Below are 25,478 nucleotides of genomic sequence, written 5' to 3'. Positions count from 1 at the left end.
AAAATTCCGAGCATTAACAGTTTCATTCCCAGCCGAGAGTTTTCCATGCAGTACTCCACAGTCAACCCAGTCACTCATCGTCTAGCCGGGTGCGGTGACTTTTGGTGTTTCTTTTGGGGTCCTTTGGAGAGGCAACTACTACTTTGCCGTCGCCTCGCTTTTGGTTGTAGGAGCAGCCCAAAAGTCTTCGACTCACTCTCTGAAGCATTGTGATGCAGAAACTCCCATACCTCGTTTATCTCCAAGACAAGTTCCTAGTCATGGCACCATCATAATCTCCTCATCATAATCTCATGGCATCGCCAAAATCTTTTCGGTCTTCAATGAGCTACGAGTACCCCTCACATTGGAGAAAAGAGAAGGACCCTCCACCTCTATAGAGTTCCTCGGCATCAGACTCGATTCAAACTCTTTCCAAGGTTCCTCGCCAAAAGAGAAATTACACCGGATCCCATCTGTTACTTTCCAATTATCTTGAAATTTCTTGTTCCACGAAACGTAAACTCCTTTCAGTACTGGGTCACTTGAACTACGCCGTCCGCGTCATTCCCCAGGGATGATCCTTCATCTCCAACATCCTCGCCTTAGCCTCGTTCCCTCCATCTATCACTCAATCAACCTAGACGATGCAGACTGGAACGGCATCACCCTCTTTTACAAAGACACCATCACTCAACTTGAAGACATTCAGCTGTACACAGAGGATGCCCGATCAGTAGGCTTCGGAGGGTACTACGGCGGTAAATGGTTTTCATCTGAGTGGCCTTAGGAATTCTCTGCCTTTGACCACAACACCATAACTCTTTCATCCGCTCTTCATGAGCTCTTCCCCATAGTTATTGTAGCATGGCTGTGGGGTCACGAATGGTTGGGTAAAACCATCCTTATCCATACCGGTTCAGAAATGAACAAAGGACATTCCTGTTCCCTTGACAAACAATTCATGTGCTGCCTCACTTCATACAAAACTTCATCTTACGTGCAGCTCACTTTCCCAACTTTCATAATTCCATCGCTGACTCTGTTTCTAGTTTCATGTTTTACCTCACTCTAATCCCTCCATTTTCTGCCACAATCTTCAACCGGCTCCCCAGCTACTCCCCCTCGTGACCGCATCTCAACACTTCATCACCAGCACCCTCGCTCCTCGAACCCTCTCATCATACATGACAGCCTGGAATTGCTTCAAGATGTTACACACCACCTACCTGATACCCTTCCCCTCTCTTGATCCCCTCACAATCTCTAGCTTCATTACACATGCTCATTCTTACCTCGCTATTCCCACTTCCACCATTCAAGTATACCCCTGCGGCATTAACTTCTAAATGAAATTATTGCTGCGCAATAAACCATGTCCACATGCCCATGCTCCTCAAAGGGCTCAAACATCAGGAATCGCAACTTCCTTCCAGACGCATTGTATACTTACCCTCCGTTCCGGCTACCTCACACCCCACATAGACAAGACCTTGGAATCCATGTTTCCCTTGGCTTTCTTCGCTGTCCTCCAATGCGCTGAGTTCACCTCACCCTCCTCCTCTTACGACCCTGGTCATCACCCCAGCCTTTCGGACATTGCCGTCCACACTCACGACTCCCTCTTTTTCACACTTAAGCATAGCAAAACCAACCAGACCGGCCACACCACTTCCATATTCTTGTTCCGTCTCGACTCCGACCTCGACCCTTTTCTACCCCTCTGAAATTTCATTCATTACAGACATTCCCTCAATTTTTCACTCACCGACCCCCTCTTCACAAACAAAACAGAGAGCATCGCCACTCGTCGTCACTCAGAGATGTTCTAATCAAGACTGCAATTTCACCCAAACTGTACTCCGGCCACTCTCTTCGCATCGGTGCCACTTCATCTGCTTCCCACCAGGGTCTGTCAGATCACACCATCCAGTTCCTAGGACACTGGTCCTCTTAAGCTTTCCATAGCTACATCCGCACCAACCTCCAGGATCTCCAACAAGCCCATGCGGTTCTCAGCTGTTATGGAAGGAAGGAAGACTCCTTCCCTCAAGACTCCTGGTGTTCCATCTTTCACCAAGCTCGCTGTGGTGTGATGTGTGGATGGGATGGTCTGAGCAGACTTGACACACTTGACCTGGATCTAGATGATTGGGTCAGGGTGACTGCATACCAGTTGCTCAATGGTTGGGCTAATGAGCAGCAGATTAAAACCCCCATCCACACACACACTCAGGATAGGAGGCCTGTCATAACATGTTCCATCTGCTTCTGGCTAATTCCACCTAGCCTCCTCTCTACAATAAACTGATGTCTACAACCCATTGTCGTCTGTGTCTCTATGCTGGAGGGCCCTAAAAACGCCACTTGGAAGGCATGTGGCCGGCGGAACTACCACACTCGCCATTCATCATTCCTCTAATCAGCACGTCGAACCAACTCATTCATCATCTCCTCCTCCTCCTCATCACCATCATCATCATCATCATTATCATCATCATCACCATTTTCACATCACTTCATTATATTCATTCCATATTTTTGCTTCTCATCTTCAGTAAATAAACGACTCAATATATTCGTTGGAATATATTGCGTAGGGAGGTAGAGCTGGTCGTCTAGTAATCTCAAGGTTGCTGGTTCGATCCCAGGCTCCTCCTGTTAGCATGCTGTAGTGTCCTTGAGCAAGACACTTAACCCCTAATTGCTCCCGATGGCTGCGTCCATTAGTGTTTGAATAAATGTAAGTCGCTTTGGATAAAAGCGTCCTCTAAATGTCAAACTCATGAGATGTGGTTAGATTTACCTGAGGTTCAGGAGAGGAGACCTCACCCCAACCACACCTACTACCAATCAACATTTTAAATCTATGTATACAGTATATCTGTCGAATCCCCCTGTCATTCGATTGTTCTGCTTTTTTGCACCTCACCACCTCCCCAGCTCAACTTCTCTCGCTCTCTTTCTCCTTTCTCCATTTCACAGGAACCGCCAGGGGGATCTGAAGGCATGGCTGAGGCCTGATGCCCTGAAGACTTCTTCCCATCCCAAGTCAAGACTCCGGGTGTTCCATCTTTCACCAAGCTCACCATTCATCATTCCTCTAATGAGCACATCAAAGCTACTCGTTCATCAACTCCTCCTCATCATCATCATCACTATTATCACCATCATTATATATTCAATATCATCATTCCATATTTTTTTCTTCTCATCTTCTGTAAATAAACAAATTAATCTTTTTGTTGTGGTGTGAAATATTATAATATTGCTATAGCAAAACATGACTAATGACATAGTGAACCAGGGAGTAGTCATGATCATATCTTGTAGGTAAAATTTATTGGCCATTTGTCATATATTGTCTACCCACTAGGAGGAAACCTGTTTCCATGAAGTTCATTCCTTTCAAGGTCCCGATAAAACCGTGAGGAAGGGTTGTAGAGCATGGGGAATCCATACACCGCTAAAAAACGGTTTCCGCTCCATATTGCACAGAAACCTGCTGTTTGCTTCACCTCTTGTTCCTATTGGCCCAGCGGGGATTTCTTCATAGCGTCCAAAGTTCAACCAAGTCAAACCTTGGCCACAAGACGCGATGCCGAACACAACAATAGAGTTTAGAGTGTAGCACACACCACATTCTATGTGAAATCCCCAAGAAGTGGCCTTGTAAGTTACGTTGCAGTCAAGAAACCATTGCTGTAACAAGCAGAGGAGATTGCAGTTCATAAGCAGGACTTCAGCCGTATGGAATGAGAAGTCCGAATTTGACATTTCTAGTTTACAAAGCAGCCAGTATGCCAGAAGGAGACACACTAGAACTTTGTTGGCTAGACATATATCAATGCCGGTCTGCGGCCTTGTGTGAAGAACAGTGTCATGGCCTATGGTTGCGCTTCAGCCAACGGCCTTGGAGATCTGGTGAAAATCTACGGAATTGGGAACGCTGAGAAATATGCACAGATTTGATTCACACTGTGCCTTCGGGAGAACAGTTAATAAACACAGTTGTAATATCTCTGCATAAGGATGATGATGATGATGATGAGAATTAAGACCTAGTTGGAGCGGAAGTCTGCAGATGGTCAACTTTCAGTATTATACTGGCCACCTCGGAGCCCTGACCTTAACATAACTGAACCAGTGTGGGATAATTTGGATAGGGAAAATAAAAAGAAAAAACAGCAAAAGTAAAAAAAAAAAAAAAAAGATTGCAGGAAACTGGGAAGCATTTAACCACAGGAGTACAAACAAAAATTACAGTACACAGCAGTCTAACACAGAAAATTGCCAAATCTTTGCCTTCTAAGGGAAGCTACACAAACACTGACTAACCCTTTTTGAATCAACAAAGGTTGTTCTTGTTAATGTTTATTGCCTTATTGTGGATTTGCATTTAAATATTGTCACTAGTATATTAAATGCAAAGAATGTAATAGCTAGACAAACATAGCTAGACATTCAATTTTTTCTTCAAAAGTATTGACAACACTTGCCACTTTATTGCACCGTACCTGAGGAGTGTGATGTTCTTGCGAGGCACTTCCTTCAGTTCGCTGAGCGAGGCCTTCCCCGCAAAGCAGTAGTTGGGGTTGTAGTCAGTCATGATGGTGGAGGAGCGGATCTTGCTCAGCTTGTACTCCGGGCTCTGCAGACGCACCCGCACTGCATGGAGATGGTTCTTCTTACGGTGATAAACTAAAGGGTGTGGAGCCCAAATGACAGAGAGAGAGAGACAGAGAGAGAGAGAGAGAGAGAGAAGACAAAAACAAGTAAAAATGAACAATACAGGACCGGTCATAAATGTGAGTGATCCACATTCATTCTCACTGTGATTCTGTGATTCTCATGTCTGAGAAGTGCTTCTGCGCACAAATGCAAAGCCTTATGGGATACATAGCAACCGCCGTCCCCTCTTCGGTTAACGCTCCCTAGGTCTGTCTGTCCCTGTGAGTTTGGACTCACCCTCCGCTGAGGCCGCCCATGTCCCCGATGCAGGTTGGTAGTCTGCCAGGGAGGGGGCGCTGCGTGCAGGTAAGAGGGACCGCCGAGCCATGGCCTGGTGCAGACGGTGGGGGCTGGGGGTGTTTGCGGGGTGAGGAGGAGGAGGTGTTGGAGAAGGACTAGGGGGGGAAAGGAATTAGGGTGGGGGTGGGGGTGGGGGGCAAAAGAGGAGAAGGAGGAGATGGGGGTGGAGGGGGAGGGGGGCACCCGGGGGACCAGACTACCTCCCTGCATGGGGGAGAACTAGGGTGAAGAAACACCATTAACCAGTGGACTGAGGCAGAAGGGGAGCTGCATATGTGTGTGTGTGTGTGTGCGCGCGTGCGTGCGTCAGTGTTGGTTTGTCCGTGCGTGGTCATGTTACAGCATGTTTTCCGGTGAAGTGACAAGTATAAATCAGGACCGGGGATCGACAGCTTCGTACTGTGAGGTAATGGTCGGCCAAAAGAGGTCACATGACATGAGAGATAATGGGAAGGGACATGTAAGCATGTCACAGGATACACCAGCTGTGAACAAACAGAACCCTTGTGTTTCGTTAATCCTGAGCGTGTGTGTTTGGGCTGCACGCACACTTTCCCTTGCGCGTCATGTCTACCAGCGAGCCTAGCTGTGGATCGACACAACAACTTCGGCATCATTTAAGGAGAAAATAAATAAATAAATAAATTCTCTACTCAGTTTTAAGAAGCACTTTTTTTTGTATTTTTGTGAACACAAAAGTTACAATGGATACAGTTGGTGCACAGGTCAGGCTGGGTTGGTCGGCAAAAGATTCAGTTCAAATTGCCAAAACAAAACAGATAATTCTCATTTGGTAAGGAAGACAATTATGGTCGCACCTGACCCTACAGCCCGGTCCAATTTCGTTCAATCAGTTATCGAGTGATGAAGAAAGCATCGTCAACTATCATCGTAGCATCGTAAACTACGATTTTCAGGAGTACTTCTTACAGATTTCCACCTTTGTCACAAGCCTCTCGTGATATCTCTGATTCCCACGAGCAGCACTTAGGGTGAGAATTAACTTGCTTATCCTCTTTGACAACCCGTCTTGCTTGTTTCAATGTTAGACAGTGACAGGCAACCCCCGCAATAGCCCACACACACGCATGCACGCGATGCGCGCGCGCGCGCGCGCACACACACACACACACACACACACACACACACACACACACACACACACACACACACACACACACACACACACACACACACACACACACACACACACACACACACACACACACACAGAGACAAGACACAACCACCTCAAACACCATCAGGAGAACACTCATCATAATAATCTATTTTTTGTCAGTTCAGACTGTATACATTGTCACTCAACACAATATACACACTAGCACAAAAATAAAATCATCATGATTTGGTCTATTCCACTGCTGCTGAAGTTGTGAAGGAGTCTTATTGCTGCAATATACATTATACATTGAAATAAGTCTATTTCATATAGGTTCAGATGCTATACAGTGAACTACTGCATGTCTGACAAAAGAAAACACATTAATTATAATCAATGCTGCTCTTATAAGCTGTTAAGTGGAGGTCTATAACATGATTAGTATATTGATCAATTTCTGCACGTCAGATTTTCTACCAGGATAACATGCAAAGAAAGTTGAAAATATAGGCAAATCCATATTTTTTAACCAAAGCGGTGCCATTTAGATTAATGATAAGTTCAGCCTCCATAAGTTCACCGAGGCTGTGGGAGAAGTGAACCCCACTTAATATTCAACACCTTCAAACCGCAGGGAGAGAAGCCACGGAGGGGAAGTGGTGCAGACTGGGGTGGGGGGGTGGGGGCAGTGCTTAAACCCTTTAATCATAAAGGGGCGGAGGATAAGAGAATCCAGTGAAATTCAAGGAAACCCTTATTTGCAGCAGATGAGTGTCAAAAAGGTGACAGCGGTGCAAAAAGTAACATTAGCTGGATAATCCCTCACTGTCCTATATTGCTTAAAAACACACCTAGTCTTGAACACAGTGTCTGTGATTAATAAGGCCATCAATAGGATATGCTTAGCATATAAGTGAATGTTAAATAATATGTAGCAGCTTTTATATTAATTATTATTAATATTAATCTTTTTTTTTTTAGCTTATTTAGGCTAAGTTAGATCCATAACATTCATAAAATTATCATATCAGTTATAATATGATCATAATTCAATTATGCTCCCCTATTATCCCTTAATTGTCTTCCTTTCCCTGTACACAATTTAAATAAAAGCACTGTACAGGGTTAGCAGTTAATTCCCTAAATACTCCATTTTTAATTATGCTTAGTCTGTGTAAGAATAAGTAGTTTAGCTTTTTTGCCTTCTTTTTTTCAGTAATTTATAAATGATAGAGCATGAGGGTGGGAGGGATGACTAAATATTATTTATATGAGAACAGCCGACTCTCATGTATTTAAAGGTTCTGACCATGAAACAAGCTGAATCGATTCATATGTGCAATATTTAGATGTCCAACATTATCTATTTCATTGTTTCTTTCTCCCTGTATCACAGGAAACAAAGACAATGACATGGTTTAGAAAGACAATTTTGCAACAGGCTCAAATAAACAGAAGTTTGTCGGCTAAACACAGGAAACGCCCATCTTCCATATTTTTTATGGTGATTCTTATTTTTCTATAGATCAGCTCTTCACTTCTATATTATGCGTCTCACTTCTTTAAAAGATATTTTTTGTGAAAAAGCAATGGTTGTACAGTCCAACATTTAACTATAATCTATGATTCTCTATAACATTTATACATCCTTTGTGCATACTTTTTATATGTTTGTTCACTGCTGCAATATTTCTGTTTTATCTTATCGCGAGCAATACAACACTGCTAATGCAACAAGCTCCCAATGTTAGGGATATGCCATAGAAACATTACAATAATTACTATCTCTATTATTATCTTTTTCTCTGCCATTCCACAATATGTCAAACCTTTTGTCATGAAAAAAAAAAAGAAATCTCTGCTCGGATGTCGATTTTTTTTTTTTTTTTACGAAAAACAAAATTACCTCTGGTACTAGAACATTGCCTGCTTGCAGTAAATCGGGCGCTATATTGCGCTGACTAAATGTTGTCACCGTCGTCAAGCTCAGAGCAACACCCCCGTCCCACGGTTGCTCTTAATTGTCTCATTCACAACCTGTGGAGGGAGCTCAAATTGAGCCCCGATGAAACAAGTTCCCGTTGAGCTGAGGTCATATTCGGTGGAAGGTGGACGGCACAGACCGCACACAGAGCTGGAACACCCTCTTACTTAGCGTGAGGCTGGCGCACGTCAGGACCACGCCCGTCACCACGGTGGAGGCCACCACAGCCATGACCAGGGACAGCGAGAGCTGGCCCGCCGGAGCCGGGGCCTGGGGGGCTGCTGGGAGAGAGAGAGAGAGAGAGAGAGAGAGAGAGAGAGAGAGAGCCTTTGACTTTTAAGGTTTCTTTATTTTCAGTAAGTCGTGTCACAGCAGCAGAAACTTGATTACGAAGGAACCAAAAAAAACAACAAAGACCAGAGACAAATCACGGGTCAGCAAGAGTATAGACGTCTCTCTTCAGAGATAACTAGGTACGCAGGGATCTGTTGATTTCTTCACCAGGTTTGAGACAGCTGTTCACTATAAGGACAGCTCCCTTTGTGGCCCAGACTTCGCACGCGAGAGAGGGAGACCAGGATACGGGAGAATAGGAAAAAGGACACAGCGATTAATTTCAGTTGTTATTCAGAATCTGTTGTAGTGTAGAGTCGGGTTTGGCCCTTTTCTTGAGACTGGGTTCTTGCCGAGTGACTCAGAAAAATAGATTTGTTACACAGACTCTTTGTTTGTTTGATTCACTTGGTACAACACTTGGGTGAGCGAGGGAGCACAAAGGTGAACGGTGAATTACAATCAGAGGAATTGGCTGGCGCCGACTTGTGAATGGAATTCTCCCAGCAATCACTTAATCAAAATGTCAAAATTATTTCTTGAGGCAGAGAACTGCAAAGTGTGAGTCATAGTCCTGCGTTTCTGAATTGAAACTCAAGAATCAACGCGTGTGTGCCTGGCTGCAGTTACCGAGTCACAAAGAAAACTAAAAAAACATGAAAATGTGACTCCCAGCTACTGAATAATTTAGAAGATTAATATGCCACGCAGAAATTAAAATTTAGTTTGAATCAGTGTGGGGGTCGTTGCTCAAAAAAGGTAATGTATTACACTGTGGGGTGGGGGTGGTGTGGTTTGAACAGCCACACCTTGGGTCTTGGGTCTAGGAAATTGGGCCCAGGGTGGCTGTACGCCTGTTGCTCATTAGAGCAATCAACGAGCACAGTTAACATTGTGCCTTCCTGTTTCCCAGTACCCACGGTGTTCAGACTTTCAGATTTATGTTAAGTTTTGTTGTTAAGTGTACGTTTTAAAAGTGTTATGCATGATTGTTATGTGTTGATAAATTGCCAGCAATTGTGTCTGTTTATGTTCTAAGTGTTTTGGGGAATTAAGTACTGAAACCATGATTGAGATTGCTTTGGTTTGACGACACCAGCGTTTTTCATCACTCCGTTTGGTTAGCCAGTAAAGAGACTGTTGAGGCAAACTTTGTCTTATTTCACCGATAGTGTGAGGTAAGTGCGAGTAACGGCGTAAATGTTTGATTAGTTACTGTAATGTGATTTCTGGATTAGGGAACAGGAACGCGTTACATTACTCGTTACAGACAAATTTAATATGATTACCTTACTTCCAACACTGGTCCTACTGGTCCTAATGCAATTTCACTGGGACTTTAAAGACAGACAGCTCCGCAGAAGGACCTTCCAAGGCCTGCAAATGTGTTTGTATGGTTACCTGTACAGGTAACGTTGTCGCTGGCCAGCACTTCCTCGTTGTGGCAGAGACACAGGATGAGGTGAGTGTCCTCGTCCCGAGTGCAGCTCTGGGTCTGACAGTGGCTGCAGTTCAGCTGCACCTTGATCTCACACTCACCGTGACTCTCCATGGCTAGGGCGGAAAGCACGCACGCACACACACACACACAAAATATATTTAGAGGAGTATTTTCCAGAATAAAAATGCCACTAATTCATCTTCATTTGACATAACTTTCATCACATTGTGTCCCCATACATCATATCCATGCCTTGGCACTAATCTCCTCTACAGTAGTAATACATGAGAAGAAGGAATACGTCTATCTAAATAATACTTGAGGAGCAATATGTTTTGCATTCACCTTTTTAGGACAGCATTGAAACAGTATCTGCGAGAGAACTTGCTTCCCAGAACGTTTTATGAGCAACATGGATGGAAAAATGTTCAATAACAAGACAAACTGCTGGCGTCCAACCCAATTGTCATAAATCTTATGCCATTAAATCAATATTGTATTCTTTCTAGGTCAGGTCTGGCTCTATTGGCTCAACATGCTGCTATAGACAACAATGGCTTGCAGACTAAAGAGGCCTGTGTTTACCCTTGTTTCACTTCAAGAGTGGAAGACACAGTGTTGCCAAGAGGATGTAATGCTCTGCAACTGGAAGTTACATCCATATCTACAGTAAATGAATTTCTCCAGTTGATAGATTTTTTGACAGACAGACAGACAGACAGACAGACAGACAGATAAACAGATAGATAGATAGATAGATAGATAGATAGATAGATAGATAGATGACAGAGGGAGAGAGAAATAAAGAGAAAGAACAAGAGGAACCTTCTAAAGCCTTCATTAGATCAATTACTTGGAGAACACAGTGCCTGAGCGCAGGATGTGATGTTCACAGTGATCCGCCTTAAAAAGGTGGCAGCTCGCTTTAGAAGAACAAAGCTCACCTTTTACTCCAAAATCAAGAAATTAACAGGTTTCATACTTTTGCAAGATTATTTTATAGACATTTGCGATAGTATGTGTACATGCGTATGTTTGTGCGTATGTTTTTAATTAGGACAGCAAAAAGACTCAAATTCACAAAGCATGGATTGCGGCTGCTGATAGCACCATGAATTGCATATCAATTGCAACCGTCATCTGCCCCGTCTCAGGGTACGATTCACGAAAGATATTGTGCTAATTATATCACAGTGCAAACACGCCTATAAAGTTTTGCAGCTGAGTGCAATTTGCCCTTGTTTTTGCGTCTGATTGCAATTATCCATGTGGCAAAGTATAAATGGTGGCTTTGCACCAAGAACACAGTAGGCAGGACAATGGCAGTTCCCCGGGGAATGGGAAAAGCCTAAATGTGTAATGGAGATTTTGGGTACGTGTGTGTGTGTGTGTGTGGGGGGGGGGCACGCCTCTCTCGGAGGGGACATCCGGATATGAAGTGGAGGACAAAAGAAAAAAGAAAAAACAATGCCTCACAAGCTTCTCAAACGGGACACCTCTTATAAATGCACTTCAATTACCACCAACTATCTGAAGATGCAAATTATTGTACTTGAACTGTGTGTGGCTATAAGTGCTGGTGTTTGAGCAATGAGGCTCATTTGCAATTGCTCAAATGGATCAAATGCCAATTTTGCGCCAAATGTATGAACATTTACCCAATTTAAGTATGTGCAAATAGCACTGGAGCACGGAGACACTATTTGCTTGGCAGCGCAGTTATATGTGCATTTCCATCTTTTCCAGTGCTTTGAGAATTACATAATTTATTTTAAATTTTTTTAATTTAAAATTTTTTTTAAACTGTGCTGTCAGCATGCTGGGCATACAACACGGAGTATTTGTGCCATTTGCATCCAGGACAGAGTTAGTCTGCAAGAGGAGTTCAAGTTCTCAACCTGCAATGCAACTCTTTATTAATTCTTAAATCATCAAGAACTGCTGCAATAACTCTGTCCTGTGGACGACCTGTAGAATGACAAGAGCACAGTTTTGGTTATGGAGAGCCACCACCAACCCCCCTCTTTGGAGAACTATTCATCATGTTTGGATCTATAAACAACTGATCACTACTCCAAGAGGGGGAGAATCACCACGGTGAGACAAATAAACATAGAAACAAACAACATTTACAAGTAAAACATGAACATTGGATGACAACATGTATTGAATAACTGAATTAGGTCCAGGAAAACTGGAACTACAACTGGTCCCCTGGCCTCTTCCTGTCAAAGTTATAGCAGTAAATAAGGGAGGAAAGGAGAGGAAAGCACCCCTGGTTGCTGGGGTGCACTCCAAGCAGGGGTGCGTGTGTGCATGTGTGCGTGCGTGAGTGGGTGTGTGTAAGATGTCCACCGGTGAGTGTACATGACCTAGCCCCATTGGTACTGGTGTAGAGGGTCTGTATTATGTTGCGGCGCCTCGAGGCAGCACAAGGGGCCCCGAAGCCCCCCGAACTCCACGGCCCCGCGGATAACTCCTGGCTGCAGGAGATCGAGGAGCATGACCGAGTCCCAGGGAGCACGAGGAGGCCCTGCGCCCTAGGGGTGCACACATAGAACCAACCCCCGGGCGCAGGCACAAGACGCAGCCGCAGGCACGGACCGCGGGCCCGAATCACGGCCCCACGGTGACAGACCCCCCCACCCATGCCCCGCACAAGGGGGGGGGGGCGCCGGGGGGCATGAGTGCTTTATTTATTTATTTATTTATTTTTATTTGTATTTATTTTTGTCTTATTTGCACAGGTTTAGTGGCTGCGAAAGCCTTTTGTGAATTCGCCCCTCAGCGTGCTAATGTTGAAGATGTAAGAAGATGACGTACTTTTCACCAAGAAACTATCGACTCTTTTGGGTCACAGCTTTCCAGTTTCCCCGTCCATGTCTCCTCACTGACCTCTTCTCAGTTGATCCACCACTCAAACACCATCAACCCATTTTTATCGCCTTAACAATTGTCAAGAAATAATAGTACTCAGTTGGAAAAACAGAGATAATCTCACCACATTCCAATGGTTACATTTATTAATAGAAAACAACTCAATGGAAAAACAATTGGCAATATCCAAAAACAAGGTTGATTAATTGAATGAAATATGGGCTACTTTTATCACTGACATAACTCCATCCATTAATACTTGAGTCTTCCTAAGTCGAGGCGATGTGATGGTGTTTTGGGGCATGTGGGGGTCCTTCGGGTCTCACCAGGGCTCTGTGTTTGGGTTGGTGCTGAGCGACTGGGAATGTCCTAGCGCTCGATGATGTGGACATGGGGCAGTCCCTAGCCACTTTAGGGTGTTAGGGGGGCCAGGAGGAGAAGTCTGCTTTGTCCCTGGGTTGAGCTGGCTGGTCTGGGGGTGGGGGTGGAGGGGCCGTGCCCTTGGGGGGTGCCTTCAGCTGGCATCCATGTGTTGGTTTGAGGCGTGGATGCGGGTTTGGGGCAGGGATCGGGGGGTTTTGAATTGCGGGGTCGGGTCTTGGCCCTGTGGTCGGCCGATCGCTGCGCCGCTGGGGTCACCCCATGGGCAGGGCGATGGGGCTTGCATGTCCTTCTGTGTCCTGTGGGGGTGGGGGGGTTGCCCGTTGTGCTGTGGCTGGTTAAATGTTCCGTCTGGTCCTGTGACCTGGGTGAGGACCTGAGCCTGGCCGATTGTGCTCGGTGTGGGCTCCCTATGTGGTCTCCTTTGGTGGGGGGTGGACTCCCGTCATGCACCTGGCTGCCCGGGTATCTGTTCTCTGGCACTCTTGGTTAGCGGGGCCCTTGTCACTGGGGGACCGAGCCGCGGGTGGGGGGCCGTCTGCCGCCTTCTGTTCTATGCCTCTGTTCATGTGAGGCAGCAGGGTGCTGGTCAGGGTCTGCGCCTGTGGCTGGTTGCTGAAAACTGGGGTGCCATCTATGTGGGTAGGGAGGCGGGGCAGGAGGTGTGCGAATGATTCAGGTTCGACATGCTTGCAGGACTTGCCGGCTGGGTTGGGGTCCTGGCAGCTTGTACCTGGTGGTTTCTGGCGTGGTGCGACCCGGCGGGGCTACGGGGAGCTAAGATGGGTTTCTGCTCCTTTTTACTTTGCGGGCTCCCAGCTTCTCTGGGGGCTGGGAGGTCTTTTGTGGCTGCAGGGCAGGGTGAGCTTTTCTGCGGCTGTGGGGTGTCTATCCGGCTGCAGGATTCAGGGGTGGCTTCGAGCCTTTTCCGCTGCTTGAAGGCACTACGATATTATTCTGTTCTCATACACTAGAACCAATTAGTACGAGTCCCGTACACTCACCGGTGGACACATCAGGTACACAGACACACCACAAAGCACCTGCTTTGAACAAATCCCCGAACACCCTCCTGGTTACTTCCCTCTCCTTTCCTCCCTCTTTTACTGCCATAACTATGACAGTCAGAGGTCACGTGCTGCTCCTTCAGCTCCGCTGCAATAAGCACCGTTACAGGAGGTCATTCCTGCCCACCGCAATAGTTACTTACAATGACTCCCCTCTGTGCCAGGAGAGGAAACTGGTAACGCACAAGGCACATTTTTACTTCACTATTTAACTTACACTTTTTAGCATTACCTTTCACTAAGTTAAATTCAATTTTATTCTATTTATTTTATATAGTCCAGTATTTCTTCTACAGTGGTACCTCGACTTACGACTGCATCTACTTACGACTAATCCAAGATACGAGTAGCGATAGTCGCGAAAAATTGTATCGACTTGCGACCGACTGCTCCAAGATACAACCGTGGAAATTTGCAGTTGGCCCGTCGGCGGCCAGTCAGCAGTCAGTCAGCAGTCAGTCAGCAGTCAGTCAGCAGTCAGTCAGCAGGCAACTTACATCGTGTATGCACGTAGTTCGTGGCTTATCGATTTTTTTTTCATATTAACTGTGTTTGTGCTGTGTATTTTGTTTATTTTCACCGTTTATGATGAGTCCTAAGAAGAAGGACGATGCGAAAAAACAAAGGCAATGACTCCCATTGAAACCAAGAAGGAAATCATAGAGAAATATGAGCATGGTGTGCGCATGACTCAACTTGCTCATAAATATGGCCGCACGACTTCCACCATCGCAACCATCCTTAAGAAGAAGGAAGAGTTCAAGAAGGCTGATGTTGCGAAGGGCGTTAGCATCCTGACGATGTTGCGGCCAAAACTACTGGATGAAGTTGAGAAGTTGCTGCTTACTTGGGTGACTGAAAAGCAGTTGGTAGGAGATCCTCCACTGAAGAAATTCTTTGTGAAAAGGCAAGGCAACTGTACAACGATGTACGGCAAAAAACTCCCGGCATGTCTGAAGAGGTGACGTTCAAGGCTAGTTGCGGCTGGATTGACAAGTTTATAAAGAGGACGGGAATTCACAATGTTGTTGCTCACGGAGAGGCAGCCAGTTCAGATAAGGCGGCAGCAGAAGAATACCTTAAGGAATTTGAGGAATTCATCGATGAAAATTGCTTGATCCCTCAGCAGGTATTCACATGCGATGAAACTGGATTATTCTGGAAAAAGCTTCCAAATAGGACTTATATCACTGCCGAAGAGTCAACGATGCCCGGCCATAAGCCCACGAAAGACCGTCTCACACTTTGTGTTTGTGCGAATGCGAGTGGTGACCTGAAGATTAAGCCTTTGTTGGTTTATCATTACGAAAATCCTCACACATTCAAAAAGTACAAGGTACAGAAGAATAAAGTTGACTTTTATTGGGAATCCAAACCCAAAGCCTGGGTCACTTGCATTATTTTTAGGGAGTGGATTAATGAAGTTGTTTGTCCAGCAATCAAAACGTAGCCGCAATTAGTAATTTTTTCTTACAGAATAAATTACAGTCGTAAGTCGAGGTACTGTATATGTATATGTATATGCACATGTGTATATATGTGTGTATCTGTATATATGTGTGTGTGTATCTGTATATATGTATATATGTGTGTATCTATATGTATATATGTATATGTATATGTGTATATATGTGTATGCATATATGTTTGTGTGTGTATATGTATATATGTATACATGTGTATGTGCATATGTGTATGTGTGTAATTGTATATAATAATTCATTCAAAAACAACCTACCTTATTGTGTCTGTTGGAAATTATGTGTGTTTTGTCATGTATGTCATTACTGCTGCAACACTGGAATTTCCTTTGGGGATTAACAGTACACAAATCCAAAGTATTTTTATCTTATCTTATCTTTTGTCTTATCTTTGATCTTATCTAATTGTTGCTCCAGTTTTCCTGGACTTAATTATGGTTTGTCAATACATGTTGTCGTCTGATGTTTATATGTTTTTTCATTACATGTTGTTGTTTGGTTCTTATGTTTATTTGTCTCGCCTGTGGTGATCCCACACTCTTGTAGTAGGAATGATGATTAGATGTTTACAGACCAAAATATGGTTAGATCCTTCTCCAAAGAGGGGGATTGGTGACGGTCGTATGTAACAAAAAGCTGTGCTCTTGTCATCCCACGGGTCGTCAACAGGACAGTTATTGCAGCAGTTTTTGATGATTAAAGAATGAATAAAGAGTTGCATTGCAGGTTGGCAATGGCACAAATAATCTGTGTTGTATGCTGAGCATGCTGACAGCACAGGTTTTTTTTTTGTTTTTGTTTTTTTTAATTAATATATAAATAAATAAATAAAAGGTTAAGTACTTTTCACACCTACTAAAAAAACCATAGAGCTCTTTCATGAGTAGCTAACGGGCTTGTTTGTGTCGTAAAAAAGGGACTGGAATGTATTCCACATGCTACGCATATGCATCAAACGTTCTCTTCATAGCCAAGTTTCATTTTAAGTACATTTGAAAGGAACAAGACAGCCAAGAGTGGTGTACAGGTAGTCAAGAAAGGTTTAGGACATCAGAAGAAACACATGCAAACAAAATGCACACATGTCGATATAGAGTGAATTGCATAGCAATCAAAGATCCAATACAATAATCAACTGTAATGGATATCAATATTAATATTTTCGTTAAAAACTCCAGAGGTCAATGTAGTTCAACAAACATTAAAGGGTGCGAACCAAACCTGTGTTATATTTGATACCTGATACTTGGAAGAAACAATCGAAAATTATATAAAAGAAACAGGCAGGCTCACCTGCCAGAGGCTGGAGAAATATCTCTCCCATTGGATGGACAAAAGAGATTCCATCCTGACCATCTGCCGTGATGTCATCGCTCTGTGCTGCATCGCCTCCTGAAATTCACATGTTTGAATTATGGTATGTCTCATTTGCAAGGATACTTCTGAGGTAGGTTTGAGCTATTATTTTTAGGAAGCACAGCCACTGTCCTCAGTGACTGTGCTTCCGTCTCATTATATTGTAGTAGGGCCTTCCAGACTGGGCCACATGCTAATGAGCTTCCTTGATTTGGCAAAATTTCATAGGAAAATTAGGCTTTCGTTTGGCAGCGTACGATTTCCCATAAGACTGCGTAGCGCTGGAGAAGACCAACACAATGCTTGTCTTTTAATGCTGAACAGACTGATCATATCATCGCTGATATTCAAATGACATACGTAGTTGTAGCATGGGCTGTCTGGAGAGGAGGCCCCTGGTTGTTTGGCCAGCTGCCCCAGAATACATGATTGGCTTGATTAATGCTGCCATAGCAACCAGGGGGGTGGCACTATGTGCGTCCAGCTTTCGCATCCATGCAGAGCAAGGGATATAATCAGTGAGTGCATCGGGTTTTATTTTTGTGGGAAGGGGAGATGTTGCTACTCCACATCTTGAAGTTGATAAAGTTGAGTGGGGATTTACATCTGATGGCCTCTCTATTTCTCGCTCACGATTCCTCCGTTTACCAGCTTGTTCCTTGGATGAGATGTCTTTGGCTCTCATCTTCGCCCTGCTATTTACGATTCTCTACGAGACCGTGCTTGGGTGGCTTAAGAAGCTCACGGCCCTGCGGTTATTACTTTTATCGAGGTTTCCTTTATCTGGCAGAGGGATTATCAAGGACTTTGTACACCACGACGGCCGCTCCCCACTCCTCCGTACTGAGTTGCAGATCTGATGCAGGACATTGATAGCGGTACCACCCCTACTCTTGATCAACTCTGCCGGTACGTTGTCAAACCCTGCGGCTTTCCCACTTTTCAGTTTCCGCGCGGCTTCTTCCGACTTCACTTCTCGGCATCTCAGAGCGCAGGCCGCGGGCGCCCGCGATGGTGCGCATCGGGGCACATTTCACATGTAAGGAGTCTTCTTTTCTTTCTCAATTATTTTTTTCTTGCGCACATCTGGTCTTCTTCACTTCTTCTGGTCATTCTCCTCGTCCTGATTATATCTTGGCTTTTAGACCTCTACTTTTGTCACAGTTCCTCAGGATTTGCGCTGTCATCCAAGATTGTTTAAGTTTTCTTTTCGTTGCTCGGGACATCCAGAGCCATTCCCTTCAAAGCATTTGTGAACGGGTCAGTTATCTGTCATTCCCATGAATGGTGCAAACTTTTCTCCGATCGTTATTTTGAGAGTTCAAAAAAAAAAATTCAGTCCTCAGTTCTTCTTTTCTTCAGTTTCAGGGTCATCATGACAAGACTGCAATCACTGCCGATGTCAGCACCCGCAAGCAATCGTTTTTTTTTTCCATTCATGATGCTGCCACATTTTTTGTTGACGAGGATGTAATCAATATGATTGTGGTTGAAGCATGTGTTAGCAATCACTACTCCAATGGTTACTTCATCTTTTGCGAGCCTCAGTAGTTGGTCTTCCCCAGTCGCACACTTTTCAATCCCACCCTGAGGAAGTTCGTTGATGGAGGCAGCCGTTGTTAGCCCCAGCCTCGACCGATCCGGCATGGTTGCGTCATTGTGTTTCAATCAGCCGTTTCCCTGGTGGCGCCGATCTCCTCTCCAGGTACAGATGGCCGTTCACAACAGAATGGGGGAACTCATCTGCCCTTTGACAGGTTTTGTTTTTAGTCCTGCTAGCTGTCCACACACCCTCCTCACACAACTCAAGGAATTTCTGTCATATTTTCTGAAAAACATGCAGACACATCCTGTGGTCCGCTGTTCTTGAACTTTTGATCACAGAGCAAAGCAAAAGGATTCCCAAGAAAAGCTTACAGGAACTGTAAAATAACCCACAAATTCGATATTTCCAAAATATCAGCGATATTGAATTAGAATTTTCAGCCCAAAGGTAGTACACACATTTTGAAAATATGCAAACCCTGTAAAATGAAGCCGACTGCTCTCCCATCCAAATTGGCAGAGCCTACTGTGTAACGTCATGGTGTAATTCTTTTTTGACAAAGAATTTCGCAATGTTTGTGTAATTTATTTCATGTACAGTATAATTCTGGAAGACAAGGATGGGAGTAAAAAGGGAAATTACGGTGATTTCACACCATCCTCCATCTACAGTGAAGAATGCAAAAATAAGCATTGAAGGAGGAAAAATCTCTGGGACAGGATGAGATGATTCAGTTCTTATCGTTTGTACCTTTCTCATCTATTGCGAATGAACCACACAAAAAAAGACATAAAGGGATCATTCCTGAATCAAATTGATGGTATGGTTATGGTAAGCGTCTGCAAACAGTGAGTTTAATCAATGGGGGTACACAGTCATATATAGCGATAGGGTAATTCCATAAAAAAAAATCAACCCTTCATAAGAATCATTAGTTTGTTGATAGGAAAATAAGAATGACCTATAATACATATTCCACAGCAAAATGCATCTAATATTACAAGGAATTAATTTCTTCCACACACATTTTGAGGTGTACAGAATTGAAATTCAAAGAAGAGCACTGTTGCGTTCCTGCTTAGTTTGCTGTTTTATTCATTTCATTTCTGACCTTGGCACTGGAGGCATATTCTGCCTCCCTATTCACCTAAGGCGATTTTCTGCGAACAGTCAAGGGACTCCCTGAGGGGAAATAGAAACTAGGGAGGTCCCCAGAGAACTAAATACCTTCAAGGGCTTTTTTTTCTGGTTGCATTTGCATTGGCAGTAGGAATGCCGAAGTGACGCCAGCCAATTGGGTTTCAGCATGAGTTCCGGGCTTCGTTAAATTAACTCCGCAATCTTTCATGAATTTCACCTGATCAGTCCACCAAATCTGAGAACAAATTTGAGGCGAGAAATAAGCAATCCAGTTGCTGAATCTTTGCTCATATTACTACAGATTTACAAGACGGAAAATAAAATAAATGCATCTACAATAAAAAAACACAATTTTTATTGTTTTTTATTTTTATTGGTTAATATTTTTTAATTTTTTACCGCTGAGTGTACGTGGGCTGGTCCACACCCAGAGCAATGCGACTCAACGGGTGGACTGTCCTCAGTCCGAGGGACCATGGATCAATCACCGTGTATTTACGTCACTGAAGGCTCCTCTTGTGCCAGTTAGTCCCTGCCCTGGAGTAGGAGCTAAAAAAGTCCCCCGAGAATGGCATTTTAAGAACTAACATCGTTCCTAGTTCCTGCAGTGTTCTTTGAACTACGAAAAAGTTCCTGTGGTGCGAAAACGCTTCTAGTTGTGAAACAACAGCAGATCTGCAGGACGAGAACGCTTGCCTTAGCACAGGGAATGTGGTTGGACTTTGATTCTGTTTTACCGACCCCAGATCCAAGCTTGGAACCCATTGAGCAAATGTTAGCAGTCACTGAAAGAAATGTTGGCTTGGGTCTTGAACTGTCACTGAGAGACACTCAGAGACCACTCTAAGTACTTGTACTTTGTCCAACCCCAGAGCATATAGTGCTCCAGTTTTCTTTGAAGAACACAGCTATCATCATGCATTCCAATGTAAGGTCTGCACTTCGTTATGGATATTTCCTTTATGTTCATGCTGCCACCACCACCCTGAACCCCCGAGACACAATTTGCCTCAATGCTGTCTGTCTGTGTATTACTCAGGACAACTGTTGCACTCACAGTTGTGTTATATGAAAAAGTTGAATGGCCATTAACAACCAGAAGGAGTTTTGCATATCACTGCTTTTTAATGTAATGTACACCTCGCAATTAAAACTAGCCATCTTCGATTGAGTTCAAAGCTAACAATCGTTACACCAGATCACAGAACAAGATCAATGAACTTGGGAAGCGTACAGGGGATAATGTTCCAATAAGTGTTCCAAGGATTCTGTCCAATAAACAATAATAATAAACACATTCAAAACCCAAAAGCTTTCAAAATTAATTCTTTGTCCATCATCTCACGAATAACTCACTAGAGTGAGAGACAGGGAAGACAATATAATTTAATTACACTTGGGTTTTGGCTGTGTATTTCTTTTAAATAACTGCTGGTTTGTTTTCTTAAAAGCCGGACCTCTTGTCTCCATGTTGCAATGCCAACGATGATTTGCAAGTACTCAATTAATTTTACTGGCGTCGCCCCAACACGACTTATAACCAGAAATGCTGCATCGTAAGCTTTGGATGAGGACATTATTGATTCCCCTCCCAGGGATCGCCAGCATGATGCGGCTGAGAGGCTTGTGTTTATCCAGAGAGAACCTGACAGCGATGACATCTGGAGCTCAGTGTGCTCCAGGGTCACTCATGGCGGTAAGGTCAAGGGAGAGTGGACAGAGGAAGCGAGATCCAACGGCAAAAACGCGCGGAAGATGGCGACTGATCAGAGTGTGAGGATGTAGAGCTGGGAGGAGCGCCACAACGGTCTCGAAGGTGGAAGAAGGCTGTCGCAAAGAAGACTCCCAAAGCAAGATCCTGAGGGTGTTGTAGAATGCTGGATTGCTCTGAAGACCATAATACTTGAGACCAGCAGAGCCGCCATTGGCTACAAGCCCAGGAAACATCAGGACTGGTTCGATGAAACGACACCGAAATAGAACATCTGATTGATGCCAAAAGGAAAGCCTTCTGCTCTTAGCAGAATGACACCAATGTATAGCCAAAAGACAGGCCCACTCCAAGACAAAGGCACATTTCCAGAGCAGGGTGAGAGAGCTTAAAAACAAAGGGTAGATAGAGAAGGCCCTGGAAATCCAGCGGCTTGCTGACTCAGGTGACACGCCACAACGCGGCTTCGGGGCTCTTGGGGGCTGGATACATAATAATGGATATTTCAAATTTACCAATTACTTTGCATGTCATTGACCTGACACAGTTCACATCAGTTCGGGCTGAGAACCTGTGCAACCTCAAAGAATCTTGAGCATTACTAAGGCGACTATGACAAAGTAGCTCCATAGCTCCCTCCATAGCTTGGCATAAATCTCCTGTCAAAATACCAGAGATCAGAGGTAAAACTAAGCTATGAAAATAGACCGGTGAAACCTGTGAGGAATGCAGTGCAGAGCTGCTGCAAGAGCAGTAAACATCCTTCTTGTAGGCGGCGAACTGAACGTGTGGGGTGCAGAGTGACTATGCTTCTTAACCAAACACAGAATGTCTATTTTGTTTGTCTAGAACTTTTTTTTTTTTAACATTTTTTGAGCAGGTTTATTTTATTGTAGAGAGCAGTGGAGAGGGACAGGAAATGGGGGGTAGAGAGAGGGAGAAATACGCAGCAATTGACTGCAGGCTGGATTTGAACGCCGGTTGCCGCAGGGGTTTTGCCTACAGCATTATGGTATGCATATGGTTGAGCCACCAGGATGGCCCAGTTTGTCCAGAAAGTTAATGGAATGATGCCCATTATAAGGACTATATTGGACAAAAATTATTAGAGTGTGTTATTGATTATTGATAAGTGATACTGGTCTCTGCCATGTCTAGCAGACCTGCACTGTGCAACCAAACTGCTTTCTATCACTTTCACTTGCCCGTTAATTTCGAGTCAAGCTATCAAAACCACTTAAGGTAAGCGCTGTGTGGAAAAGAAAGACCATCAAGACAAGACTGCTGGACACAATTAGACAGAGGGAGAGTGAAGAGGGGGATTGGTCAGTCCTGTAAATGACACTGTCCTACCCACAATGCAACAAACACAATCAAACGACATCCTTTGACGATCATTCCACGTCCATACCTCTGTAGCCTCCTCCCCCTCCTCCAGCCGTACAGGCCCCGCCACCACCTCCAAAGCCCCCGAAGGTGGACCAGTTTAGCTTAGACAGGGCAAGGGGACACGAGGACCCCCCCTCAGCACCCTCCGCCAGGGACTTTCCAGCCCTCGGATAAGGACTGGAGCCGTCTTTCCAGCCTCCACCCCCACCTGCAAGAGGGCAGACATGAAGCCACAGTAACACACATCTTACACACTTCACAGACCTCTTTCAGCAGCATTTTAACAAATAATATATTTATCATTTTTTAACTTGGATCATGTACAATGTGTTCAACATGTGAATGCATTTACTGGACCACAAATTATTATTCATCTTATAGTGAAGGTTGCACTATAACGGTCTCTTAACAGACTTATTAAATGTGATTTCTTTAGCAAGGGACGAATAATTAAATGTGAGGGAAAGGGAATTAGCACTCTCCTTGGTCACAACCAGGTTGATTTCACATGAACAAGTACTTGTTCACACGTCTACACTTACAGAGATGTTGTGATCGACCATCGAGGCCATACAGTATATAAGGAGGATTTACTAAGAATGTTCCACAGACAATTACCAAGAGCGAAGAGAGACTGCAATGTGTGTCCTCTTCTAGCAGGTCAAGAGCTGTTGGATGCTAAAACCAAGTTGTAGAAAGCGCCATGCTCAGGTCAAAGCATCCCTCAAAGAATGTTTTTTTCCTGTACGGCATGTGAGGCATAAATGTCTCCTCTCACAGCCTTCACCTAACCTTGCATATGTGTTGCCTCTGCCATGTCTAACACAGGGATAAAAGATGCGCCGCAGGTATCTGGCACATAATATGTGTGGGCATTCAGTTTCAAGGAAAGAAGACTGAGAAGCTGAAAGCGGGCAAGATAACAAAGATAGAAAACATATTCACCTACTTCAACACAGCAGGAAAGCAGGAAAAACACCAAATGTTGGGGTAAAATAAACTAAGAAATCCAGCCGGGCACCTGAAAAGAGCCCTTCACGCGTATCATTAACAGCCCCTACTCTCTGTCCCTCATACCTGCAGCGCCAGTGCGACCATTAGAGCTGGCTGCTATGGTGTCGTTCTCATACTGCTCCAGTGGGATCTGATCCAGGCTGGACTCAGGGTCCTCCAGGTAGGCCTTCCCTCCCCCTCCCGCTGCGATCAGCAGAGGAACCAGCTCACCATCCTCCATCTGACAACAAGAAAACACATAAAAACTCAGCTGCTGTTTGGATGGATCATGCCATTTGTTTGGTTCAAAAGCGTACTGTATATAGAAGCATGAATTACATTAAATTCAATCTAAGGTGCTGGCATTTGTGCTTGAGGGTAAGATTATAATGAACAGGCCAGATACATAATCAGGTTAACTTTATTTCTATGCTTGTACAAGCTATTTTTTCCTCTCACCTTCCATGTGCATTATATCTAAATGTAAATGCCTAAATTAGATTCTGAGACTGTGGTGAATCCTTTTAGAATGCCTGTAGACATTTTTTGATGTTTATCATGTTGTTGCTCGTTCGGCGGCACGAAGCGTCACGAGCGGATCCCCATCGTGCACCACACTCCCTGTGCTGACAGTCACCTTAAAGATGTTGGTGGCTCCCCCGCCGCCGCCTCCTCCCCCAGCCACTTCTGCAGATCCCTCCCCTCTGAGGTCTTCTTCAATCACTGACGACTCTCCCAGGCAGATCTTCTGAGTGAGAGTGTTTCTCTGCGGCCCAGAAAGGAATGAGAGGGAGGGGGGGAGGGGGTCAATAAAGAATGTCTCGTGAGAAATAAAACATGCTATTATCATTCAAGTGACAGGGAAAGGGAGGGTGGGAGGCAGCCAGACCGAGAGTCAAGGGCGCAAATATAGACAGTGCGTTAGTGCCGTTGCACTGGGGCCCGGTGGGGTAGGCGTACCCTCAAAGCGGGCCCTCCAAAATGTGTTGGGCAGAGAATGGGCCCTTTGCGAGTGATTGACATCGCCACCTCAGTAATACGCCTGTGTTCAAAGAAGAACTCACATTACATAAGAAAATGGTGCTTTTTGCTACAATATACAGTATATGCCCTCGAAAAAGCAAAAACATGGTTCTAATTTTTTGGGGAAAAGTAGCAATTTGTGGCGTGAGGATGGTCTGGTTGAGCCACACCTGTCCTGGATCGAGGTGAGTGGGATAAAGGTGGCTGCATACCTGTTGCTCATTGGTTGGTCTAACAAGCACCAGGCAAAACCCCCATCCCCACACACACTCAGGATAGGAGCATGTGTCATGACATGTTCTATCTGCTCCTGGCTCATTCCAACTGGCCCGCTCTCTACAATAAACTGGTGTCTACAACATCGTCTTCTGTGTCTCTGTGCTGGAGGGCCCTGAGAACGCCACCTGGGTGGCGTGGTAGGAGAAACTGCCACAAAATTATAACAAAATGATACCTTAACTGCTGCGGGACCAGGCCTATATTAGAAGCAGGCGTTTATGTCTAACACCAAACCAAAACTCGCTCTTCTTTTATTTGTCATTTCTCAGCACTCGCATAATTTTTATTTTTTGTTGAGGCACGGAAACGGCTGGCGCGCACAGTGGACCGAAGATCGCTCTCTTTGC

General features: G+C 44.5%; 1 protein-coding gene across 1 annotated transcript in view; it reads right to left on the bottom strand.

The window, feature by feature from the left end:
• The window catches only part of ltk (leukocyte receptor tyrosine kinase), a gene marked incomplete at its 5' end in the record, with an annotated part of 48,745 nt that overhangs the window by 6,233 nt on the left and 17,034 nt on the right, over window positions 1-25,478 (bottom strand). Inside the window, 7 exons of the mRNA XM_080012003.1 lie at window positions 4,497-4,680; window positions 8,282-8,395; window positions 9,849-10,001; window positions 16,988-17,086; window positions 22,859-23,044; window positions 23,914-24,070; window positions 24,467-24,595. Of these exons, the coding sequence (XP_079868129.1) occupies window positions 4,497-4,680; window positions 8,282-8,395; window positions 9,849-10,001; window positions 16,988-17,086; window positions 22,859-23,044; window positions 23,914-24,070; window positions 24,467-24,595 (1,022 nt within the window). The remainder of the gene's footprint in view (window positions 1-4,496; window positions 4,681-8,281; window positions 8,396-9,848; window positions 10,002-16,987; window positions 17,087-22,858; window positions 23,045-23,913; window positions 24,071-24,466; window positions 24,596-25,478) is intronic.

The sequence above is a fragment of the Zeus faber genome, assembly GCF_960531495.2.
Source record: "Zeus faber genome assembly, chromosome: 13".
In the NCBI taxonomy this organism is placed as follows: domain Eukaryota; kingdom Metazoa; phylum Chordata; class Actinopteri; order Zeiformes; family Zeidae; genus Zeus; species Zeus faber.
This window is presented reverse-complemented; position numbering and strand designations above follow the sequence as displayed.